General features: G+C 35.3%; 1 protein-coding gene across 12 annotated transcripts in view; it reads left to right on the plus strand.

Moving 5' to 3' along the window:
• Positions 1-24,979, plus strand: part of LOC115210958 (dual specificity protein kinase CLK2) — a 119,123-nt gene that overhangs the window by 14,093 nt on the left and 80,051 nt on the right. For 10 of the 12 annotated variants that reach the window (XM_029779771.2, XM_029779770.2, XM_029779773.2 and 7 more), the window contains exon 1: positions 13,946-14,110. The exons of 1 other annotated variant lie outside the window; for it this stretch is intronic. In XM_029779771.2, coding sequence (XP_029635631.2) covers positions 13,961-14,110 — 150 coding nt within the window. In that variant the 5' untranslated portion in view covers positions 13,946-13,960. Of the gene's footprint in view, positions 1-13,945; positions 14,111-16,416; positions 16,519-24,979 lie in introns of those variants that run through there. One more of the 12 variants, XM_029779768.2, reaches the window with a different exon arrangement.

Consider the following 24,979-nt stretch of genomic DNA (forward strand, 5'->3'; position numbering starts at 1 on the left):
TGTAATAACTGTTACAGTTATCTTCATTGCTCTAGGAAGTAATCTCACTCGTTGAACAACAGGAATAACATTTTCATTTGTGATTGGTTAAGTCTGAGAATCATACACATTTCATCCCCTTTGAGCAAATTTCTTTTCCTGAATCCTTGTGGAAAATGATTTACATATTCAATCATTTGCAAAATGATCCACGTTATTGCATCATTTCTAATTCTGTATAAATTACACATTTACTTTGTTTTGTTTTACTTTTGACTGATGTAGTGTCCAATGAACATGCAAGTCAAAGAAGAACTTGACTCACCATATTCTCTCGTTTTTCGCAGTATATCTTCAAGTAATTTTGCTAAGTAAATCTAGTGCTATTTTGTCACCATGTTACACACTTTTTAATCCTTTACGGTTCAAAAGTTCATGTGTATGATTGAGTCTGGTGGGCTCAAGTTATCTCAAGTTGAACTCCAGTTAAGCACAGTTTAATATTACTGTGGGAGTCAAGTAAGGTTGTATACTAGATATTCTCATTCTATTTGTATATTGGTGTTTATGGAAGTGTTCCACAATTCAATTGAATGTATCTAGAAACAGGCGAAATCTGCAGCTAGCCTATTTAACCCTTTCGTTACCAACCCGGCCAAAACCGGCTCTGGCTCTGTAATACAAATGTCTTGTTTTCATAAGTTTTGAATTAAAATCTCCTACCAAACCTTAGTCACAATTTATGATCCTAACACTAGCTGAATGATAACTAAGTTATTTTACTAAATTCTTTGTTATATTTAAAATAACTGAAAGAAACACAGAGCATCTCAAAATGAATACGGTAACGAAAGGGTTAAGGTGTTACATCTCAAAGTTATGGCTAAGACCACATGTTAATGAGAGAAATGTTTTTTTTTCTTTTGATAATTGTGTCCTTGTCTCCCAGAGTGTGAAGGATATGAAGAACCTGGTGGATGCTTTTAGCAAGGTGGTCCAAAAGTTTGGCTTAGATATTAATATCCAGAAGACTAAAGTTCTCTAATAACCAAGCCCTGATGTGTGTCCAATGTCACATCCTGTATTGGTTATCATCTAAGGGTAGAAACTAGTACAAGCAAACCACTTTACCTATGTAGGTTGTGCAATTAATAATGATAGTAGGCTCAGTAACGAACAAAATTGGGGGATGAGCAAGGCCAGTTTGACATTTGGAAGGTTGATAGGGCAACTTTAGAATAACAATCACATTATAGTCCAAGTGCAAAGCATAACAAGAAATAGTATTACCCACTTTATTGTGCAGATCAGTGGCACAGATATTAGGTTGCAAACAGTTAAATTCACTCATGAATTCATGATGCAATCCTTGAGACAGATCCTAAATATCATCTGGAAGACAGGAACAGGACCACATTGTCACAGAGAAAGTCATGTTTTCTAACATGCTGGCAGTATTGGTGCAATGAAACCGATGCTGATTGGGCATTCTTTAGACCTGTTTAAAGAATGAAGAAACCTTAACTACCAAGAAGTCAAATATTGTATTCACTGCTGGAGGTACAAAAAGTCATTGTCAATACTAAGCTTGTTAAAGAATTATATATATATAGTCAATTGAATCACTCTAATTTATTGTTTATATATATAAACAATAAATTAAATAGAGAAATTCAATTGACAATCCAATAATTCATTTATATTATAATATAACATAATATACTATGAATATAAGATATCATACATATATAAATATATATATACATATGGTTTTCCCAACCAGTCACCATGCTTGATCGTTACATTCACAAGTATTTTTTTCTCTCTCTGTTTATTTTCTCTTATTCCTTCCTCTTTTGCTTTTCTGTAAATTTCGACTATATATATACACACACACACACACACACACACATACATACATACATATATACATACATATGAAATGCTGAGTAGACGAAACAGGGACAACTGAAGAAGGGGAATATTCCTTGTGTTGTATGTCTTGTACTCTGTTTTTTCGTTGTTTGAAAGAAAGTTTGTCTCCATGTTTTTGCTTTTATGTTTTCATTTCTCATTGTGTTCAAAATTTTTTCGGTGTCCTGTGCCCATATATGCATGTATATATACATATAGATGTAGGTATGTACATATATGTATGTATATATGCATATGTTTATATATTATTTATGTTATTACATACACACATACATATGGACTCTCCTGTTGTTGAAGGTGATGCATGAGTGTTCAGCTTTTTTTTTGCCGAATGACCTGCACAAATTATTTTTTCTTGTAGTGATCAAATGTATGTGCTCATACCCTCCATCAAATTGATGTTGCCTGAACAGGTGCATGATGTGCAATATGTCAGGCATTGAAATGATCACAGAGCAAAATGAGATCGTGTTTTGCTCAAGAACACAATGCACCATCCAGTTTAGGAATTGAAGCCATGGTCTCACGATTGTTGTAAGGGAAACCCTCCAACCACTAGGCCATGTGTCCTATATATATTTTATATTTTAATTTCTAGAAAAGCACCCAATGAAAGCACCAAAGAAATTCTTCTTTTCGCACATTTTTTCCTGTCTGTCCATGCATCGAATTCATTACACAGCCAATAGCAGTGCATTTTATGACATTATCCTTAATTGCTGATAGCCTCTAAAATAATATCCTTCCTGATAAACTGGCAATAATAGTCCCAAAGACAGAAACTAAATGTCTATGAAGCCAGAAGGTCTCCACAACACAGCTGCAACTTCTAATGCTATGTGACATGCCCAATTTACTGTTTATGCTCAAATACATTTTCCAGTCGCCAAGTTGGTGATGTATTGGATCCTATTTCTGGCAATCCACATACTGTCTTTTTCACCGTAATGCTTTTTTACAGAGTGAAAAAATACTCCACCTATCACTCAATCCATCTCCGACTTTCTCTAAGTTTATACATTACATTTATAGCTTTGAAGTTGCTGCAGGACCTCTGCTTTCTCTCTGCCTATATACCCCTCTCTATGTCTTTATCTCTCTCACTATCCCCCCCTCTCTCTGGTTGTATATGTGTCTCACTCTCATTACCAAATACTTTTCTAGAGAAAAAATATGCGAGACAGATGGAAAGGGGGTTAGGGAGAAAAAAGAAGTTAGACAGAGCGAGGAAGAGACAGAAGACAGATGTCTCTTCTCCCCTCTGTCTCACTCATTTTTTCTCCATAACCCCCTTTAAATTATGTTATGCAATATTGAAATACCTTTTAACAATTTTTATTGTAAAGAAAATTGGCATTACATTAGATGCCAATATGTGCCTTATGAATACATTTGAGTACTGTACAGACCAGGCTGAAGGCTGGGAGGCTTGCTAGTATATATATATATTAGGGATATATAGTTTATATATATATATATAGTCAGGCCATAACCTGTGGCCCCTACCTGGGACGTAGTCAGTCCACCTGTGCATACCTTCCTTCTTGTGACACTTGTGAAGACCTGTTGAGGCAAGTGAAAATCAAATCAAATCAAAACAAATCAAAATAGATGAACATCAATGGAATTTGTATCTTTGTGGTACCAGTGCCGGTGGCACGTGGCACACAAGAAAACCATCCGAACGTGGCCGTAGCCAGTACCGCATCGACTGGCCTCCGTGCTGTGGGCACGTAACAAACACCATCCGATCGAGGCCGTTTGCCAGCCTCATCTGGCACCTGTGTCGGTGGCACATAAAAACACCATCCGAGCGTGGCCGTCTGCCAGCCTCGTCTGGCACCTGTATCGGTGGCACATAAAAAACACCATCCGAGCGTGGCCGTTTGCCAGCCTCGTCTGGCACCTGTGTCGGTGGCACATAAAATCACCCACTACACTCTCGGAGTGGTTGGCGTTAGGAAGGGCATCCAGCTGTAGAAACACTGCCAGATCTGACTGGACTGGTGCAGCTTTCGGGCTCCCCAGACCCCAGTTGAACCGTCCAACCCATGCTAGCATGGAAAGTGGACGTTAAATGATGATGATGATGATGATGATGATATATATCGATGATTCTATTAGCACAACCTCACTCTCCCACGAACATTTGGACTCCTTCCTCTCCTTTGTCCAATCCTTCCATCCTGCCCTAAAATTCTCTTGCACTGTGACTCTTCCATCAAGTTTCTTGACATTTTTGTCAACATACACCACTCCACTCTCACCACCTCCACCCTCTACAAACACACTGACTCACATTCCTTCCTTAACTTATCCTCTTTCCACCCTACCCACACCAAGCTCTCCATCCACTACTTCCAATTCCTCCATCTACGGTGGCTCTGCAGTGATGACCATAAATTTGAAACTCAGTCTCAACTCAGGCTCGCCACTTCATCCTATGTGGATATCTCATTACCATTATCCACACTGTCCTTGCCCAGGCACAATCTGTGGACCATGCCTCTGCTCTTTCTCCTTGTACCCACCCCACCCTTACCCATCTCCCATTTCCCCTCATCTACCGCTTCTCCACCCTACCCCTCCAACGACCCATTCTCGAAGCCTTATGGCGACTCCAGTTTGATTCTTCCATCTCATACATCTTCCCTAACCTACACCTTCACTCTTTCAAATGAGCCCATAAATTTTGTGACCTTCTGGTCCACAGTTTCTTCCTTACCCCTGCCTCTCAACCTGGCTCCTTCCTCTGCTCTCACCCATGCTTTCACACCTGCCCCTACCTCTCCAACACCACCATCCTCACTGGCACCCACCACTGTCCCTGTCATGACACTGACTCCTTTACCTGCACCTCCAGTAATGTTATTTACTGCATCTCTTACTCTCTTTGTCCTTCCCTGTACATTGGTCAAACAGGACACCACTTGGCTAACTGGTTTGCAGAGCACCTTTGAGACATGAGACTCGCCAATGACACCCCAGTCTTGTGCCACTTCCACTCTACCGGTTATTCACTTCAACATCTGTTTGTATTTGGACTATCTTTGCACAGGGGCCACCAGGACTTCCGCCTTTGCCGTGAGCAGGAATTAATCTTCTCTCTTCATTCCTTTGCACCATATGGTTCAACTCACTACCTCTCTTCATCTGACACCGACCTCACATGGATTCCCACACGCATCCCACATTCAACTGCTCCCCCTCCACCTACACACCTGCATTCCACCTGGCTCAGTACCCTCACCACACACATGCCACTATACAAACACTAGCACCGGACACTTCTCAGCACCCACACCACACACCATTATCCACACATCCACACTCACTCTTCAATAGCAACACCACATATACCACTATACGAGCAGCCCCCCACACTCTTCAACTCCATAGACATACCACACATCATGCAAACTCCCACACCCACACAAGCACATAATACCTGAACATAATATGCACACACACACGCAACGCACATAAACACATGCAACATCCATAGACACAGGGTGGTATCTGTTTAGGGTGCTGCCCTCTGTTTCTCTCAGCCTTAAATATACATGGGATTTGATAAACTAGTCTATAAATTAAAAATGACCCTATAAAAAAACAAAAAAATCAGTGACAGGTAGTGTCTTCTTGAAAATTTTTAGTTACAGCTATGATGTTGTAGGTACAACATGTCCTTTGTCTATCTCCTTAACTTCTTGGAGATTTTAGGTATAATTATACTAATATGTCCATCTGTTCTAATTTAATTAAGTTCTATGTCTTTGTGCAGCTGAAGATTGCTCTACATTATAAATTGATGTAATGATTGCATTGTTCAATTAAATGGAGTTGCATGAAATGATCATTACCTCTGGATATCCTTGTTGCTTATCTTGATTTTAATCACCTTATTTTGAAATTATATGGATAATACCATACTAAATTTCTGGTGCCTCAACTTAAGTACTATATTCATCTGAATCTAAATTTTTGCTGAACTCATCTACCATACTTAAAGTATATATATATATATATATATGGTGGCTGTCCCCTTGTTATTGAGTATGGCCATTTCACAAAGCTTAATCAATGTTGTTATCGTGCAATGCCTGTGCAAGAAGATTGTTTTTAAAGTGAGGAAAGGCTGTGCGCTGAGTCAATCCCACTCACTAAGCAACAGCAGCCATAATCCGAAAAGAAGAACAAGTCAACATCATCAGTAACCATTGAGCCACAGGTTTTATGTCGGAGTTATCCCAGTTACCTGAGTTACCTTCCCCTAGAAGGATGCCCTTACAAAGGCTAGGAGTCCTTCACTCCCAATGGTTTAACCATGCGATCAGGTATTCAGTCCGATTATTTCTATGTCCCCGCGCATGATACAGCCTTAAGACATTTATTGGATAGCCGTTGACTCTCAAAAGTTCCTCCGCCCTTTGACGGGTTTTGTTTTTCATCCCGCAGGGTGTCCAATAAACACCCCCCTCACCAAGCAAGCTTGGTGGGGTTGCCGGTTTAGTCGCCGACGACCCGACCATGCAACAGGTTGTACTGGGTTACATGTTGCCAGTAGCACTCGAAAGTGACCTGACATATATATATATATACACACACACATACATATACACATACATACATATATACATATACATACATACATCATCATCATCGTTTAATGTCCATTTTCCATGCTAACATGAGCTTATACATATATATTTGTATGTATATGTGTAAGTGAATGAGACCTTTGTTGATATGCTGTGCTTCAAAAGACTCATCAAGCTAAGTAAAATCATAGTTTGGCTGATGCTGGTGCCACATAATTGGTACCTGTGCCAGTGGAACATAAATAGCATTCATTACACTCGTGGAGTTGTTGGTGTTAGGAAGGGCATCCATCCATAGAAACCATGTTAAATCAAATAGGAACCTGGTGCAGCTCTCCAGCTTACCAGTTTCCTAATCCATTGCCAGCCTGGAAAGCAGATGCGAAATGACAATGAGGATAATGTATATGGATAAAAACAGTCTGATTCAAAATTGTTGTAACTTTTGAGTTTCAAGTGTGATGATAGTCATCAGCCATTTTGAATTTGAATGACAGAAGTTGATTGTTATTTCCATAAGGTGGGCTGCGATTGGTCGCGGAAGGTCCCGTGGCGTCATGGCTTGATGTTGATATAGGGTAACTGTTAGTTGGAAAATACCACATGGTGAACAAGAAATTGACCATGTGGGGGATAGGAATTTTCTGTTCACCATGTGGTATTTTCCAACTAACTGTTACCCATATACCAACATTGAGCCACGACACTGCATGACCTTCCTTGACTAATTGCAGCCCACCTTATAGCAATAACAATCAACATATCTTTTTATATAAAACTGAAATATGTTTCCACCGCTTGGATCGCTTTCAAGGCCACTACATCCCGTCGGATTGACTCCAAAATTTACAGGGACATGTAAAATGAGGTGACGATGCCCGTGGGCTATGTTAGAAATCCCTATCTTAAAAGGTGTCGTTGCTAGGGCCAAAAACCCACTTTGACAAGTCCACTCCCATTCTTTAATGTATCTGTCTTCCTCAACTCACTCTTGCTATTTCCTTTCTTCCCAGCACTTTTTCACTCACTCTATTTCCTACCTTCCCATCACTTTCACTTCGTCAAACAGCGTTCTTTTATGTATCTGTCTGCATTCATAGAGAGAATTACCATCGCCATCACCAACACACAATCATGACAACAAATATTATGAATCTCGCCATCGCATTCTATTGTCTGCCTATCAACGCGCCGATCGAGCAAATACAAACAGAACACACCAACGAGCGTTCGTGTTCTGGTGATAACGTAGGTTTTTCGTATCTATTACATTTTAACATTTATTTAGAACCCTGCAAATTTTTCGTGCTAAATTTTCATTTTTTACTACTTTATTATTTTTTCTTAACACTTTAGTGTTCACATTATTCTACCAAAATTAATGCTTTTTATTCACATTGTTTTGAACTAATCATGCATTATCTTGTAGCTATGAGATTTTGATGCGGTAGCTGTTAATTTTTAAAACGATATTGTAGGGTTGGTGTGAGAGACCAGATCTGGCCAGTTTTAACATAAAACAGGCAGAATACTTTTGGCCGGATATGGCCGGTTTAAATGCTAAAGGGTTAAATTGATGCTTTTATTAAAATTAATTCTAATTGTCTGGGTCAACAGTTTGTTTCCTCGGAGGATATGGAAATTCCTATTACCCGTCAGAGAAATAACTCCAGCAGCTCACAACTATTTCAACAAAGACAAGGTTACCTGCTTACCAGTCGAATTCAGCGTCAATGCTCACGTATGATAGAGACTCCAACACACACACACACATATATATATATACATATATATATATAATGTGTGCATTATGTGATCGGTTGAGCTGAAAATATGCAGACCTATGTTAAAAGTGCTGGCAATTTTGCATGACAACAATTTTTTTTCCTCTAGGACAAAATTCCTCATCTTATAAAATGTGGCCCCAGTAGACCCGAATAAAATTGGGTTATATTAACCAAAATGTGAAAAGGGGTCTAAATGGGGCTGGAAGGGGATTAAAATTTAAAGGAGCGGGTGTTTAGGAATTCTCTGTTACATCAAGCTAAAAAATTTGCGCCAGCCTTTTAATCGTCAATGTGTTGCCGTCCATGATGAAAAAGTTTTGAATGCTTGCCATGGTGAGTCTACTGTCACGAGAAAGAATCACTTCAAAACTTGGTGTTTAGGGATTTTCTTTTACATCAAGTTCAAAATTTTACGCCAGCCGTTAACCTGTCAAAACGTTGCTGTCCGTCGTTCAGAAATGCCAGCCATGGTGACTCTACTATCCTCAGATTCTATCCCTTCAAACTTTGGTTTCCAATATTTTATTATTTTTATTCAGCTCGCTAGTTTGTCTGTCCCTTTTAAATGTAAGTGTTTTGCTGTCTGCCTTGAAGCAGACCTTTCTGTTGTTACTGCCTGATATTTATGATTGATCTTTCTAAATATTTTATTTCTCAACTTACTCAAGATCTTTTGTTGTTTATAAATGGGAGAGAGATAGATAAAGATAGAGAGTAAGAGAAAGCGAGGGAGAGTCCGAGAGAAAGGAAGAGTAAGAGAGTGGGGAAAGTGAGAGAGAAACAAAGAGGGAGAATCATCATCATCATCATCATCGTCGTTTAACGTCTGTTTTCCGTGCTAGCACGGGTTGGAGAGTTTGACCGGGGTCTGGGAAGCCAGGAGGCTGCACCAGGCTCCAGTCTGATCTGGCAGTGTTTCTACAGGTGGATGCCCTTCCTAATGCCAACCACTCTGTGAGCGTAGTGGGTGCTTTTTTCATGCCGCTGGCACAGAAGCCAGTCAAGGCGGCGCTGCAATCGGCCACGTTTGGATGGTGCTTTTTACGTGCTGAAAGGAAGCAACAGAAAGTAACAACCACACTCTTACCCGCGCGTAGAGCGGGTCACCTTCAGCTAGTATATATATATATATATATATGTGTGTGTATCTGATGTGTATTAATATATGTATATGTATGTCATTATTACCACCAACAATGTGTTAACACCCACTTTTCCATGATTGCATGGTTCAGACCAGATTTGTTGGTTCTAGAAAGAGCAATAATAGAAAAAAATGAATGTTGAAGCAATGTGTGTGTGCATGTGTGAGTGTGTGTGTATGCGTATGTGTGTGCATGTGTGTGTCTGCCTTGAAATATTCACTTAAACAGTAGAACAGTCAATTAAGTGTGGTGATTGACTCTCAGAATTTCATAAGTATAAAAGCCATGAACAATAGTAAAGGAACTTGTAGGAAAATGTTGATTCAGTTTTGAAAACTGGCTCAGAATCTAAGAAACTATTCATTACATATATATATATATATATACGTATAAAACAATGGAGTCACGAATTATAAAAATCAATGTGCTGTAATATGTTGTATCATGTAAATGAATGAAGAGCAATATTAATTGGTTACTAAGATGGTCTTTAATTTATGTTTAGTATGTTGTTATATCTAGCAAACAACTTCTCTGAGTTGTTTGTATACACAGCTTGTTTGTTGTTGCAGCAAACAAATTGTCTTTAGCTCCATGGTCCATTGTATATGGCAATTAGCTTCATCTAAGTGACTACTTAAGAGAGAGAGAGAGAGAGGTGGCAGGTAAATAATGTGTAGTTAGATAGAAAGAGTAAGGATTGTATTGTTCCAGGCATAATGATGCTTTCTCCATCAATCCCAGAAACAAGGAAGAAGGAAGATTGATGCTCTCTGATCAGAGGTTGATTGACCCAAAGAAAAGGAACTTATTTAATGTTGCATATTTATATTCTTCCTAAACTAAGTGTGTTTCTGTCCCAGTAACTTAGTGTTTTGGCAAAAGAGACTGATAGAATAAGTACTAGGCTTACAAAGAATAAGTCCTGGGGTTCGATTTGCTCGACTAAAGTCAAATGACTGAAACAAGTAAAAGAATAAATATTTTATTCTATACATGACTAGCAGTATCACCTGGCGTTGCTCGGGTTTGTAAGGGAAATAACTATATAAGCATTTTTAGAGAGTTACTTCCCTTATATAACCCGAGCAAAAATCATTAAAAATGCGGAAAAATGATGGTAAATATTTTTAAAATCGTAAACTCATTGTAGACGTGCACTAATACCCAGAAGGGCTCAATATGAATCACGACTATAAGATACCCGCTTTTGGTTAAACTGCACAGCAAAATGTGGGAGTAGTTAGGAATCTAAATCGGAGTAGACAGACACATACACACACATAACTTTAGTTTTATATATAAAGATATAATATTTGTGATACTAAGAAGTGGTTGTGAATATCTTTAAAGGGAGATAATATTTAGATTAAAATAAATAAAATAGATTTGATGCCATTTTGTAATATTTGATTGTAATAAATTAAATTATTTGATTATATACTAAAAATGTTCAGGAATGAAAATGAAATTCAATAATATTAATTGTATATTACTTGAAATTAGATTGTGTATAGGTTCTTTCCTTGCTCTATGGAATATCCTAAGATGTGAACTGTTTATACTTTGAAGTCACTATTTATCTTTTTCAGTTATTAATTTTTTTAAACAGGCTGTTAATCAGTATGAAAGTTGGTTTATGTAATTAATGCAACTGTGATCATCGCTTTGTTTGCAAAGTTATCTCCTCTGAAATAATTTACTCTGGATCAGTGGTTACCAACCTGGGGTCTGCAAAGGTAGTACTGGGAGTCTGTGAACTAAATTAGTTATTTCACACACACACATATAGGCGTAGGAGTGGATGCATGGTAAGTAGCTTGCTACTTACCATGCATCCACTGGATTTGGCAGCCAGTAACTGAAAGAAGTCCTTATATGAAATACGTGGTATATATGCATGTGTGTGTGTGTGTGTGTATTTGTCTCCTTGTCCTGATATAATGTGATTGTTCTAGATGAATGTCATTCATTTCTAATATTTTGCAAGAGCATATCTGGCCAAATATTACTTTGAGTGTTAGTGACAGGAAAAGCACTTCATCTGATTGATGTAAGTTTTGAAAAGGGTATGTTAAAACTATGATGATGGTGATGTTTGTTTCTTTTCTTTTTTTAATTAACTATTGTAACCTAAGACAAAAGTTTGAGTTTTCTTATAGATTGATGCTGTCTGCAGTTGATTTGATTGACTTTGTTATTGAGAAATCATTCTATCATAGTTCAATACCAACATTTGCTTCCTCAATGTCTGAAGACTAGAATGATTTGTGAATGGATCTATGTAGATATCTTTTCAAAATCTCACTTGGAAGAGTGATTTTATTTTCCTGTAAACTTCCCTACTTAATAATTTGCTGTTTCCAAAGAGAGAAATCTATAATTTATTGTTTTGTATGCTAAAGTAGGATTGTTGAATTTATTAAACACTTTATAGTTCATAATCATACATGTATGAGTGAGTCTATCTATCTGTCTGCCTGCCTGTCTATCTACCTATCTATCTGCCTGTCTATCTATCTATCTATCTGTCTGCCTGCCTATCTATCTATCTATTTGTCTGTCTGTCTATCTACCTATCTATCTATCTGTCTATCTTTCATGATACTGTTGTGATAATAAATGGATCTTTATTTTCTATATCTAAGTATTTTATTTAAAGAAAACATTATGCCTTTTCAAGTCTATTTGTACAATCTTGAATTCCTATTCAGATTATCTAATTAGGTGGCTGGGTAATGGATTTGATTGAAGTTGTTATTCTTTGTGCTGTAAGAACATTATTGCCATAATTATTGATTAATGTTCTTATTACTCTGTTCATTTCTGGCACTTTACCAGTATATTTGGTTTGTTTATCAGAATGCCAATAATGTATCTGCTTCCATCTCAAGTTTTCTTAGTCCCCATTGTGATTTTTTTGTCTGTAATGAAAAAAGAATTCCACATGGGTAAAATTGACCTCTATGGATTTTCAGCTTGGAACTAAAAGGAGCCAGAATAACTACCACAAGGTATTTAGTCTGACACTAAATTTTTCACCAATGTGACTATAAAGTAATAAGTAATAGTAATAAGTGTCTCCTTAATTTTATTGTAATCCATATTATAGTGGAAACAAAAAAACCTTAAAATAATACTGGTTTAAGATGATAAAAGGTTTTAGATATCGAGTAGTCAATATTACTAAACAAACCTGAAAAATCAATGCTACCTCAAAGCATTTTGATTCAATACAGAAAGTTTGATCTTCATTTGCACTAACTAAATTAGCCTGGAGCTTAACCAATTAGCTAATGAGAAAATATGCACATGGTCACTCAACCTACTTAGAAATGACATCGAAATGTTCTACAAATAACATCCTAAGGAAAAGGACACAGTGAGTAGAACAGTCCAAAGCATGACAGCATAAAAGATTTTAGAAAGTCTTAGATCTTAGGCTGGGCCTTCCAGAGAAATTTCAAAGTAGAACAAGACTGCTTTCATTTCCCTCGGGGCAGGAGTATCCATCCAAAATTGAAAGATGTTTGAGTTTGTGTGCGTGTACTGTTAGGTATTTATGGATCCTGGACCGATCAACCGGCTGAAACCACCTCCTATAGACCTGCGCGATCAGATTTGACCCAGAACAAAACAGTAGCAACTTAGGAATTAAAACAAATGCATAACTTATAATGGTTATAGTAAATTGAGTATACTCGTGGTCTAAGTGCTTCAGTATGCGTAAAGCGATGGCTGACGAAGTAGCTACCTTCAAAACAAATTTAAAAGAAGAAAAAATCTCTAATTACAGATGTTGCAGTGTCTTGGCCATAAAAATTGAGGTATAAATCATGCTTAAGATATTTATTGTGTGGGATACTTCAATGTTAAGCTGGCTCCATTATCAGATGACAGGTGCAAGCTTAAATTTGTTGAAGAAAGTTGAATAATAAAATCAAAAGCTCTAAATATTCGCTATATTTTGTCATTAAGAACATCGATCTGTAAATACGGTGAGGAAGAGAATTTTATAGGGAACGGAAACAAACAGTGCCAATAATAGTTATGCTCCTATCAGCAACCAGGGATCGATTTTCGGTTATAGCAATTTCACGTCATCAATGCCCTTGAAAACGACAAGAGCTTGACCCAGTTTCATTTTCTACTCCCATATAAATTTAAAACTGTTTTTACGAAAAGACCTAATGGACAAAACAAGGACATGAAGAAAGCCCCGTTTTCATCTATGTATAATATATATGTATTTTAGTCTCTCTTTAATCCAACGACTTTTCAATAACATTATACTGCATAACAAAAATAAAAAGACCAGTAATTTTCTTAAATATTTATGCGATGCATGAAATAAATAAAATCAAAAACGTTGTCTAATCAGTTATATAGAAGTGGTCTTTAAAAAATATTGAGAAAAATTATATATATTAGGCTGAATGCTAACACTGCTACTAGCTGGATTAATTAGTTTCCTCTTTCTTTAATAGTGACGACGTTGATTATTTTTGTAAGAATGACACTGATTGGACGATTAACTCGGCCAATCGCGACTGCCGAGTCTTCCCGGCATATGGCTACGTTGAGTTCACTTTTATTGAAGTGTAGTAGAAAGGTTTATTTCAATCTTTTGCGGGGAAAAGCCGAAGACTTTCGGTCATTAAATGTAAGTAGACGGCTTATTACATCAGTCACACTTGTACGCAGAATTTTGTGTTAGCGTTAGAAATAAAACAAATAGGCTAAGTGAGTTTGTTTAGCAACAATAAAGCGCCGAACACACACATCTTAGTCCCAATTATGTTTTAAGAAAACTGCTTTCTCTCAATTATCTCCTCTCACTATTACTCCCCCAGTATTTGTTCCATCCCACTCATTCTCTTTCTTATCAGTTTGATTGCTGAACGAGGGAATTCAATTCTTTAGCATTTATAATAGCAGATGCATTTCTTCTTTGGAAAAGCTGCGTAATTATTTTCTCGACCATTTATTTATTTATTTCTCAAGATTTTCCTGTTACTCTGCTTCCGTCCTAGGCGCGCTTTTCCCCCTCGATTCAATCTTCCTAAACTTGTTCAGCCATATTGGTGATCCCACGTCTTCCTTTACAGCTGTGTTGTTTCTTTTATTTTTTCCTAGTTTTTACTTCTCTGTTAAACTATTGTTTCAATTAGATTAAAACAATTTATTCCTGTCTCTTGCTCTAGTTATAATAAAGAAACTTACGACATACGTGTATTTTTTCCCTCGTTTTTACTTCTCCTTAGCACTGACTGTTTCCATTTTTTTCTTAATGTAAGTAAATGAAATTTTCTTCCAAGAAACACATTCGCCTTATAAACTAGTAACTCAAATTACTCCTAAGTCCACGTGATAAATTCGATGTAAATTTAATTCCATTAAAATTAAGATATAATTGTGGAAGAAGTTAAATATACTGTAGCTATTTATTCGGTGTCAAAAAGATTGAATTCGTGTCGCTCTTTTTTTCTCTTCGCATCTCGTGTTTTAATTCAGTCTTTACTTTAAAATGAAAATAAACAAAAATATTAAGCTTTTTGTTAAGTGTATGATTTTTGAAGTATATATTATAAATACCCTCCTAATTTTTATTCATAAAATTTGTATACAAACCTATTTAAATCGACTAAGATAAGGTGAAATGCAGTGTGTTACATTAAGTATTATTTTATTAAATTTATTTACGATCTATTTCTGTTATTTTTGGTCAGAAATCTATTTAATACCATTATAGACAGATATGTAAAAGGTCTCTATTTAACTATTACTTCCAATTCGGTAAGCTCAAAAACCGATATATCTATCACATTACATCTTCGATCATATTTGATTAATTTAACCTTTTTAAAATGGCCTCCAACATACTTAATAATTCTTTTTCATATCTTATTTAGTTCAATAGTTTATGAAATTTCTCACTATAGCTTGATTTATGCTGTAAATTATTATTTTATTTTCCCAATCATTGAAGCATTTTCCCCCGTACACGCCATTAAGTATTTTTGATCTGATGTTAGTGCGTGAAATTTTTTTTTTCTCCTGTTTAAAGGTCGAATAACACAGCTTTTATTTTCTACTTAAAATCAAAGAATATCTGACAAAATCGCTTTTAAAATAATTTCTTACACCTTCATTTCTGTTATAATTGGATTATAAGTAATGCTAATTATATATCATTTAAACGTCTTGGTCAAGTAATAGGTACACGACGAATGTTATTGCTTTCATAACGGGTTTTCTCTATTATATTTTTGATGAGCGGACGGACATTAGATTTAATCAGGTTTTTGTATTATATTTAACAACACATTTAAATATGATTCTTCGTAAATTCACAGCCCACTTGGAACTTAGTCTAAACTCACTTAAAACTGCTTTGCAGGTGGTTTGAAGATTTTATGCTTTACTGATATATTTAAGGAATTATAAATCGATTAAAATATTGTCTTCACTTCTGAACGTAAAGGCTTTTTTTTTTTAAAAACTAGTAACGAAAATTAATATTTAAATATTATTTGATTGTGAATATTTCAATTACCCTCAGTATGATCTAACTATATGCCACTCTCTAAAAAATGCATTTTATCCCCTGAATCGAACAAATCAAGACATTATTTCTTTAATTTTAGAAATAAATCCTTTTGAAGATTTCAAAAATTATTTTTATTACGTATATAAACTTGTATTATAGAAAGTAACGTAAACTATTGTATATATATATTTTTCGGTTTGTATACATTCACAAACGGGAAAATATCTTTGGCCTAGTTATTCACAAATGAAGACATTTTATTGCCAATCACTTCACAAAGCTTTGCCGTTGAAGTATGCAAATAACTAGCTTAGCACTTGAACATAATCAATATTTTAAATCTGAAATAAAGTTCAATTTTAATATTTAAACTTAGATGGCTTTGAAATATTTTTTTTTCTATCAAATTTGTCTTTTAGAGTGCTCTGATCTTCCTGCGCTTCCTGTTCAAACACTTAAGGCATCTTTACATGAGAACGTAACTTACTATGTCAATGCTTCACAAGGAAGAACCTTTAACGGTATCTAAAAAATATTACATTCTTATTTCGCGAGGCTTTAATCTAATTAGCCTAATAAAAGTAATATTTTAGTCTAGAAAAAGCTTCATTTTTATCGGTGAATGGAAAACCTCTTTTTACAGGGCTTTTGTTTGTCCCACGTGATTTTTCAACATACAAGGACCACAATTCAATCATCTTGAAATCGTCCTTCATTGCTTTCCAGTACTCCATCAGGGTGGATAAATCTGTAACAAAGCATCTTCCCAAGTAGTTCAAGTCTGTGCTCAGTGTGTGAGATCCACACGCTGAGCACTGATTTAATAATTTTTCCCTTTTGTTTACAAAAATACCACCAAAAGTATATGTGAGGTCATCTTTATAACTCACAGATATTATATAACTCTAATTTAAAGCACCTTTAAAACACCACCAAATTTAAAGCACCTAAAAACACCACCAAAAGTATATGTGAGGTCTTCATTATAACTCACAGATACTACATAACTTTAATTTAAAGCACCTTTACACTTCATGCAGTCATCCATTCATATTTTTTGTCTGTATTAACTCCTTTCCTGCATAATTTGCAAAGGTCTTTGCTGACCAGTTCCATGATCACCTCGCACAAAACCTTTCTAGCAAGTTTAATATTTCAAATCCACATAAGTCCAATCTTAGTAGATGCCATTTCACTACCCATGATTCATTGATACATCATCATCATCATCACCCTTTTTACATCTGCTTTCTGCACTGGCATTGGATGGCCAGTTTGTTACAATCCAGTCAATTCTTATTTGGGCTTACTAGCCTCTAACAAGAATGTGCGGACCACAGCTTCACAAGCATGACTGCATGATTAAGAAGTTTGCTTCCTAACCACATGGTTTCAGCTTCAGCCCCACCAATCTTGGGTTATGTAAAGCCTTGTGAGTAGATTTGGAGATGGAAACTAAAAGAAGCCCAATGTGTGTGCACGCATGCATTTTGTGTCTCTTTGACATCATGTGATAGTTGTAAATGAGCATCACTGTCATACAAGCAGTGTTGTTCATTTCCGGTCTTCTATGGAAATGTATCTGGTCAAGGGTTGGCAATAGGAAGGGCATCTGGTCATAAGTACATTTATCTCAATGAATTTCTTTTGACTTATGCACAGATGGAAGAGTGAATGTTAAAAAGATGATCATGATAAGAGTTTATAGAAGAGTTAGATAAGTTATTTGTAATGAAATTATTAAACTCTTCTCTGAACTTACCTATGGACTAATTGTTACCTAAAGAGACTACCTCCAGTTTCCTCAAATTCTCATTTTTACCTTATGCTCTGTATAGCCTACATGTAGACTATCAATGGAACTAAGCATTCAAACATTGTCACCATCTTTCGAAATCCTGCTGCATCTCACATGGGATTTTTGGTCCTCTAAAGTCATCTTGGTGTATAAATCAACCTACCATTTTTGTCTAAATTTTTATCTGAAAAATTTTGCTTGTGTGCCAGAAAATATGGTATTTTGTTTTAGTCAACAATAATACTTAAACGTTTTCTATCCTCTTCTTTGATTCCATCACTATACATCAATAATTTATTGCTGAGTATCATAGCTTTTGTTCTGTGAATACTCAAGCTATTGAGTTGAATGCATTATATTTATTCTGAGGAGTAGTCACAAACGTTGTTGGTATTCCTAGATGGGAAATATCAATGTAGAATTATTCAGTTTGAACTTTAACTGGTTGATCCCTGGTGGGAGTTTTCTTAAAGAAGGATTGTGATGACTTTTGGGGTGCAGTGACATACTGTAAAGAGGAAAGATAGGTGCATTAGTAAATTCAAAGGAACAGGAACTGTAGTAGAGTTGGTAGAAGTGACGGGGTATGGTAAATTTTTTAAGTTGCATTGTGACAGATATAAGAGCGTTATTTTGGGTTGTAGAATATCAGAAAATATTTCTGATCCTGAGAAAATGTGTAATGTTTGATTGTCATGAAAGATTATCAGCCAGTTTAATTTTGTGAGTAATGAAGATGTTGAAGCTGTTGAATTAGACTAGATGGTCATGGATTCATTGGATATTTGCATCAGAGTTTGTACATTTTTGGTGAGATGTGTCATTGATGCCAGTGTAGAATATTGTTCAAAGTAAATAGTCAAATTATCTGCACAGGAGTGTGTGATTAAAATCATAGCACTGCCAACCAACACTAAGCTTTCAGGAAATTGTGAGACTGTTGCACCTAACTGAATCTTTTCAGACATGCATGCCTTTACCCTAAGGTATGATATAACACTGGTTTGGTTGCCTGATTGCAAGCTGATCGGCTGGACATCAGTCCCTGATTTATGGAAAATGATTGCTAATTGAATCAAGATTTATTGTCTTGTAAATTTCAAACTATCTTATTCTTTTGTGTGTTTCAGCCTAAAGGCTGTGACCATTAAATAGCCGTGAACTCTTGAATTCCAAGCTATTGCAGTACATTGTCCTCACTCTCGACAGGGTGGCTGAGACCTTCGAAACAGTGTAATGTCCATTTTGAAGGTTGGTATAGCTCTCGATGCCAAAGTTTAATGTCAACCCTTCAAGGATCTTCCTTACATATATCACTGTGTGTCTCTCCTATCTTTTCTCCAATGAGTTGAGCCATAACTCTTTCAGTCTCTCTCAGTTGCTTAGCTGTTCTATTGATGCAATCATCCTGCCTCACATCCTGTTATTAATTTGACCACAGTTGAGAGCAGTAGTCAAGATGGTTGAAGACAAATGCCCTCCATAGAACCAGCATAGTTTCCTGGTCCCTTGTTCTGAAAGTTCTCAATCCATCTGGCCATTTGCCTGCATATTATCACCATCATGTAAAACGAGGTGTTGCTCATATCACTCCTCAGATAACAAACCATGCTTGACTCTTGCTGTTCCTTTGGATCTGAAGTGTCTTTGTGGAAGTTAGCACAAGCTTGCTTATAGTGGAGGGCTTAGAATTGCATGTTCTTTTATTCAGCTCATTTATATATGGCATATAGCATCTAGGTCTTTCTGCAGCAGATTGTCAAGCACAACTTCATAATACTAATTTCATTGTTTTAACAATTTATGCACATGTGCATTAAATTTACATTGGTAAGTTTTTCATGATAATTGTATGTGGTAATTTAATCTAATCAGTGTCTTGGTTTTAAGAGAGAAAAAAAAGCTAAATTTTAAATAATTGTTTAATTTAGGTTTTTAAAATATATGTAAATTGTTATAGAGTACATTTAAAAGCCACAAAAGGAAAATGCACTTTTAAGATCGTTTTTAATTCAATGAGCATAAAAGGATAAAGTAGTAATAGCAGTTCAATTCTTATTTAAATATTGTAGACTGAGAAATATCTTGAATTTGCAGGTAAATTGTTAGACCCTATGTTGAATTTGATTGAGCATCCCAGCCATAACCATTCATCTTAGATGTAAGATTAATGTAACCTTTCTTTATGCCTAAGCTGGTAGGTTGTGATTTAAGGGATTTTGATTATTATATATAGCAGATTAAAGCTTTCTTTGTACTTAGTGACATAGTGAGGGTGAAACTAAGTGACTAAGGTACATAGAAGATGGATGAGATTTATAGAACTGTTACCTTTGTTGGGAGTATCGAAACCTGTTCTTTAGGTATAAGGTGTAAAGTTCTGTAAATGTCTTGATTAAGTTTAGAGATATGTCACTAAACTTAAGTATTCCAGGGGACATGTTCTTATCCTAGATGTGTGTGTTACAGGTACAATCTTTCTTTAATTGCATAGTGTTGATTTTCTATCTGTTCTAAACCATGATGCTGTATGGGTTACAACAAATTCAACATGGGTTAAGCTGCCTCATAGTTTTACTCCAAAGCACAACTAGAAGATTGGTTCCATACCACTGTAGAGGTGCATCAGTACTGCCTCTTCTCCCCACTCTTCATCTTTCAGAATCAGATCATGAGCAATGCCTTTGAAGACATTTGAGGGAGGAATATCACAAATTTAAGATTTACTGATGATATTTAATGGATGTTAAATGATGATGATTGATGAACTGGTTTGACAAAATCTCTGTTAACTATATGAGGGAAATCTGTGCTATAAGGCAGTGCCCCAGCATGACTGCAGTCTAATGACTGAAAATGTAAAAAAATGAAAGATCACAAAATCACACTTATAACAAGTACTAATGATACCTTTTCATTTGAAGTTTCTGAGCAAAGAAGCTATTGATTTCTGTCCTTGTTTGGGACAGTTCAAATACCGCAAAACACTTTACTAACGATAAAAGATCAAAACCTAAAATCCTTACGAGAATTGTACAGACAATGACTGCATTAACCAAACTTGAGTGGACTTGTAGAGATAGGGATGTCACGATGAAAAGCAGTTGTGCTTCCTGCATGCACTAGTGTTTTCCATTACTCTCTATGCATACAAAACCTGGACATTTGCAGAGTAACAAACTCTGGGTCCATAACCAACCATCATCATACTAGACCAAAGAAAGACAAAATAGCTTGGCTATGCAAAGATCATTCTTGAAGGAACTATGGAGAAAAAAGAGATGGACAGGCAAATCAGCAAAGACCGGATTTCTGGCAGATGACGATGATTGCGAAAACTGGTGTACTGTATGTTTTGATGGCTCCTTCAGAAGTTGAGAGGGCCATGCAAGCAATATCAAATGAATATTCCAAAGATTTAGCTGTAAATGTGTAATTTCTTTTAAAAATTACTTTCCATCATAATTTGTTGCATGGGATTTTGCAAAATTACATAATTGTAAATAATTGGTTGGCCTTGTTATAGCTAATCATTTCAACTATGAAGTAGGAGAAAAGGCTACTGAAGCAGCCAGATATAGATATTTTGTCCTGGAGCACCATTTGATATGGTTAATGAGGTTTGAAAACATGACCATGAGGTCAGTAGTTGTTGCAGGCATTCACACTTTTTTTTTTTATTCAAGATAAATTTTAATTGGTTATATGGATAATAATCATTTTGGATTGTTGCAGTTTAGTTATATGAAAGGAGAGAATATGCATTTGACTTGTTCTGTAATAAGTAGGAACAGAAGCAGTAGACTAGGAACAGCTTAGTAGTGCCTTCTTTTGTTTTTAATTTAAGGTGAAAGTTCCTCTCAGAGTAGGGGTTTATAAACATTGGGGTGAGGTTAATATGTTAAAGATTATGTTCCAGTTTGGAATTTTAATCTGTGAAGAGCAAAAATAGGAAACAAGTTCCAGGGGAATGTTTAATGCCAGGTTTTATATATATATATATATATATATATATATATATATATAGTTAATCCAAACAAGAAACCACAAAAACAAACACAACACGAGGACGTGGAACAAATATAGTATTATTGGATACTCAGGAAAGAAGGAGGGTTTAACGTTTCGAGCGGAGCTCTTCGTTGGAAACATAGAAGGGAAGACAGATGAAAAAAAATCGCCAACGGTACACACGAGGTCACATACACACACACATTCACACATATACTGTATTTGATGACATAAGACACAGGCATATTCAGCTGCTCATATTCAGGGGTTTTTAGTTCAATTTGGGCAAAAATTACCTTATGGGAGGTCCAACTTCATGTATAGATAGGTCCTAGGGTGATTTTTTTTTTGAACAAAAGTGCATTTTGTATGCCCTGAAATATGGTAACATAAAAGGTAGTTGTGATGGAGAGGGTTAAATTAAGTTATATTGTTGGTAAGTTTTAGTAGTGGAAGAAAAAAAGTGTATATTCATGTTGAATAATACATTGACTCAATATGAGCAGTATTTTAGAGTCAGCTACACAAGGATAATATATTTTCCATAGTTGCAGAGAAAATGATTCCTTTATAATTGCAAATATTGTTATATCTTGTGGTTGGTTGCCATAAAGGTCATCGATTGTAAAGGCCTGTAATTTGTTGAGATTATGAAGATTTTAGCTGTGTTGTGAGAAGAGAGAGATTATTTTGCAGTGCTGGTGTGTAAAAAAGAAAAAAGAAAGAAAGAAAAAAAAGTGTTAACATTGTAATGCAACATGTTCTCAAGGTCTCTCTTCATAGAGGATATTTATATCTGGTGACATGTATTGTAATTATGTAGAATGAGAAGGTGGTATATAGATTAGCGATTTCTGCAATGAGTAGGAATGTAAGCGATATAGTCAGTCGAAGGTGAGAGGTTTGATGTACTTTAAGGGAGTTTCTTATCTAAATGAGTTAAACCCATGGGCTGTGTAAACTTAGTGGAAAGAAATTGAAGTTAGTGAAGAAGATATTTTCATCAACATTGAGATGTTAGAAAACTGAGACAATCTGCTAGTTGGCAGAATCAAATTCTCTTTTGGGAAGAATTGGAAATGTGCAGTGATATATCAGTATCTTTGAATAAATACCCATTTCGCATAATGAGTGTACAGAGAAAATAATTGAGTGATCTGTTTAGGATGGCTGATCCTATTTATTTGCTTTTTTTATTATAACTAAAATATTTCTGTATCTGATTGAAGTGTGAACGCAAGTAAGGATTAGTGAAAGTGGATTTGCTGCAAGTGTATAGGGTGGAGTTGGAGGGATGTAAAGCAAGCAGTGAATTAGCCCTTTTGTTCACATATTTTCTTTGAAATACACTGTATTTATTTCAAATAAATTTTAAAATATTGAAGAATTTAGAATAACTGTCATTATTAAAGCTGGTATTTGAAACATAAAGTAGCGTAAAAATTCTAAGGTTTTCATTTTAAAGTATTAATTTTGTGTCACAGAATCAAGGGTGATCTCTTGCAGGTTGGTATCAAAAGGGTTAAGTGGTTTTGAGGTGTTTTGTCTGCAATGCCATTTATGTAGGACCTAAACTATTCAGCAGATTTGAAATTCTTTCTGATCAGAAAACAGACAAGAATGTTCTTGGTGAATTGAAAACTTAAGTATTAAATAACATTGCATGAAGATCCTTTGAATGGTTAACTTGCAGATAAATGACATTTATGGTTTGATTTCTTCCTGACTATTTTTGCATTACATTTTGTATTTCAAAATTAAACCTTTTATTTTCCTGATATTTTTTTTTCTTATTGAAATTACTTTCACACTTTACCGAAGCTTGTGCAACTTTATTCTGAATATTGTCATTATCTGGAGCTGTTTCTCCATGCTTTTGTGATGCACTAACCTCTTGACTCCTTAGTTTAGAAATGCAGCTAAAACATTGTGCAATTGTTTGATAAAGTTTGCTCTTGTAAATTTCAACTTCCATATATAGAATTATAGAGTGGTAACTTTGTACATAAGTATGATTGGTTGGAAAGAGTTTTTCATAGTTGAATTCTCTTCCTAATGCCAAACTGTGTCATATGATTTTGTGGTGTTCATGTCCTAAATAAAAATAATGTGCCTCAGTACAGATTATTCTGTTCAAATATATTAACTAAATCGTCCATAACACACTTGCCATTAAATTCTAAGTAGCTTTAAGAAATAAGAAAGCTAATCCAATTGGAAATATGCAAATTAAATTTGTGAGAAGCATAGGACTGTTGTAATATCTGATACTTGTTTTGAGATTTTACTATGAGGTATTTTGTAATGGACAATGTAATTATAAATAATTTCATTATTCGAACATTCGTGCTCTCATGAGTGGGGGGTGGGGTAATGAAACCAGTGTTAAATTACCTAGTTGACAATTTGACAATCATTTGAAATACAAAGAATTCTATAACTATTTTTTTATAGTGTTTTAGAGACAATTAAAACCAGATTGAGATGTTGACATTGTATTTTGATATAACAATCAATTAGTTACGCTTTAATATTTTCAATGTGGTGTTTGTAGTCACAACAAAAACTACCCTTACAAGGATAGTTTTTGTTGTGACATTTATGCTTGAATCAGCCTTTTATGACTATATTTGTAATGAAATACACAGCCTATATATTTCAATTAATTTTAGAAATAATCAGCAATTTAGACGGATTATTTTTCATTATTAAGCAGGTATTTGGATTAAAAGTTTAACACATTATGATAGTGAAAGTTTTTCATTTGAATAAATACATTTTACAATAAGTTTTTTTGAAACATACAAACTGAGGCACTCTTAAGTGGATCATTATCAAAAAGCTTAAAATGGCTTAATGTATTTATCTTAATATTCTTTGCACTATTTTTATCATGAAATAACTTTGAAAATTTAATCTCACAGATTAACAATGTTAGCTTCATATCTCACATTTTAAATAGCACTGTTTTGTTCTACAAATTCCTGCTAGAATCCAATATAAAAGAAAAAATAAGGTTCTAAAAGTCAATGTTGATATCAGCTTAGGTATTTAACAAAGAGATCAATGTCAATATCTCAACTGAACATTATGTAGCTATTACATGCAGGTTTGGTGGTGTGGTAAGAAGTTTGCTTCCCAACCACATGGTTTTAGGTTCAGTCTAATTGTGT

This window comes from Octopus sinensis, linkage group LG4 (assembly GCF_006345805.1).
Source record: "Octopus sinensis linkage group LG4, ASM634580v1, whole genome shotgun sequence".
NCBI lineage: Eukaryota > Metazoa > Mollusca > Cephalopoda > Octopoda > Octopodidae > Octopus > Octopus sinensis.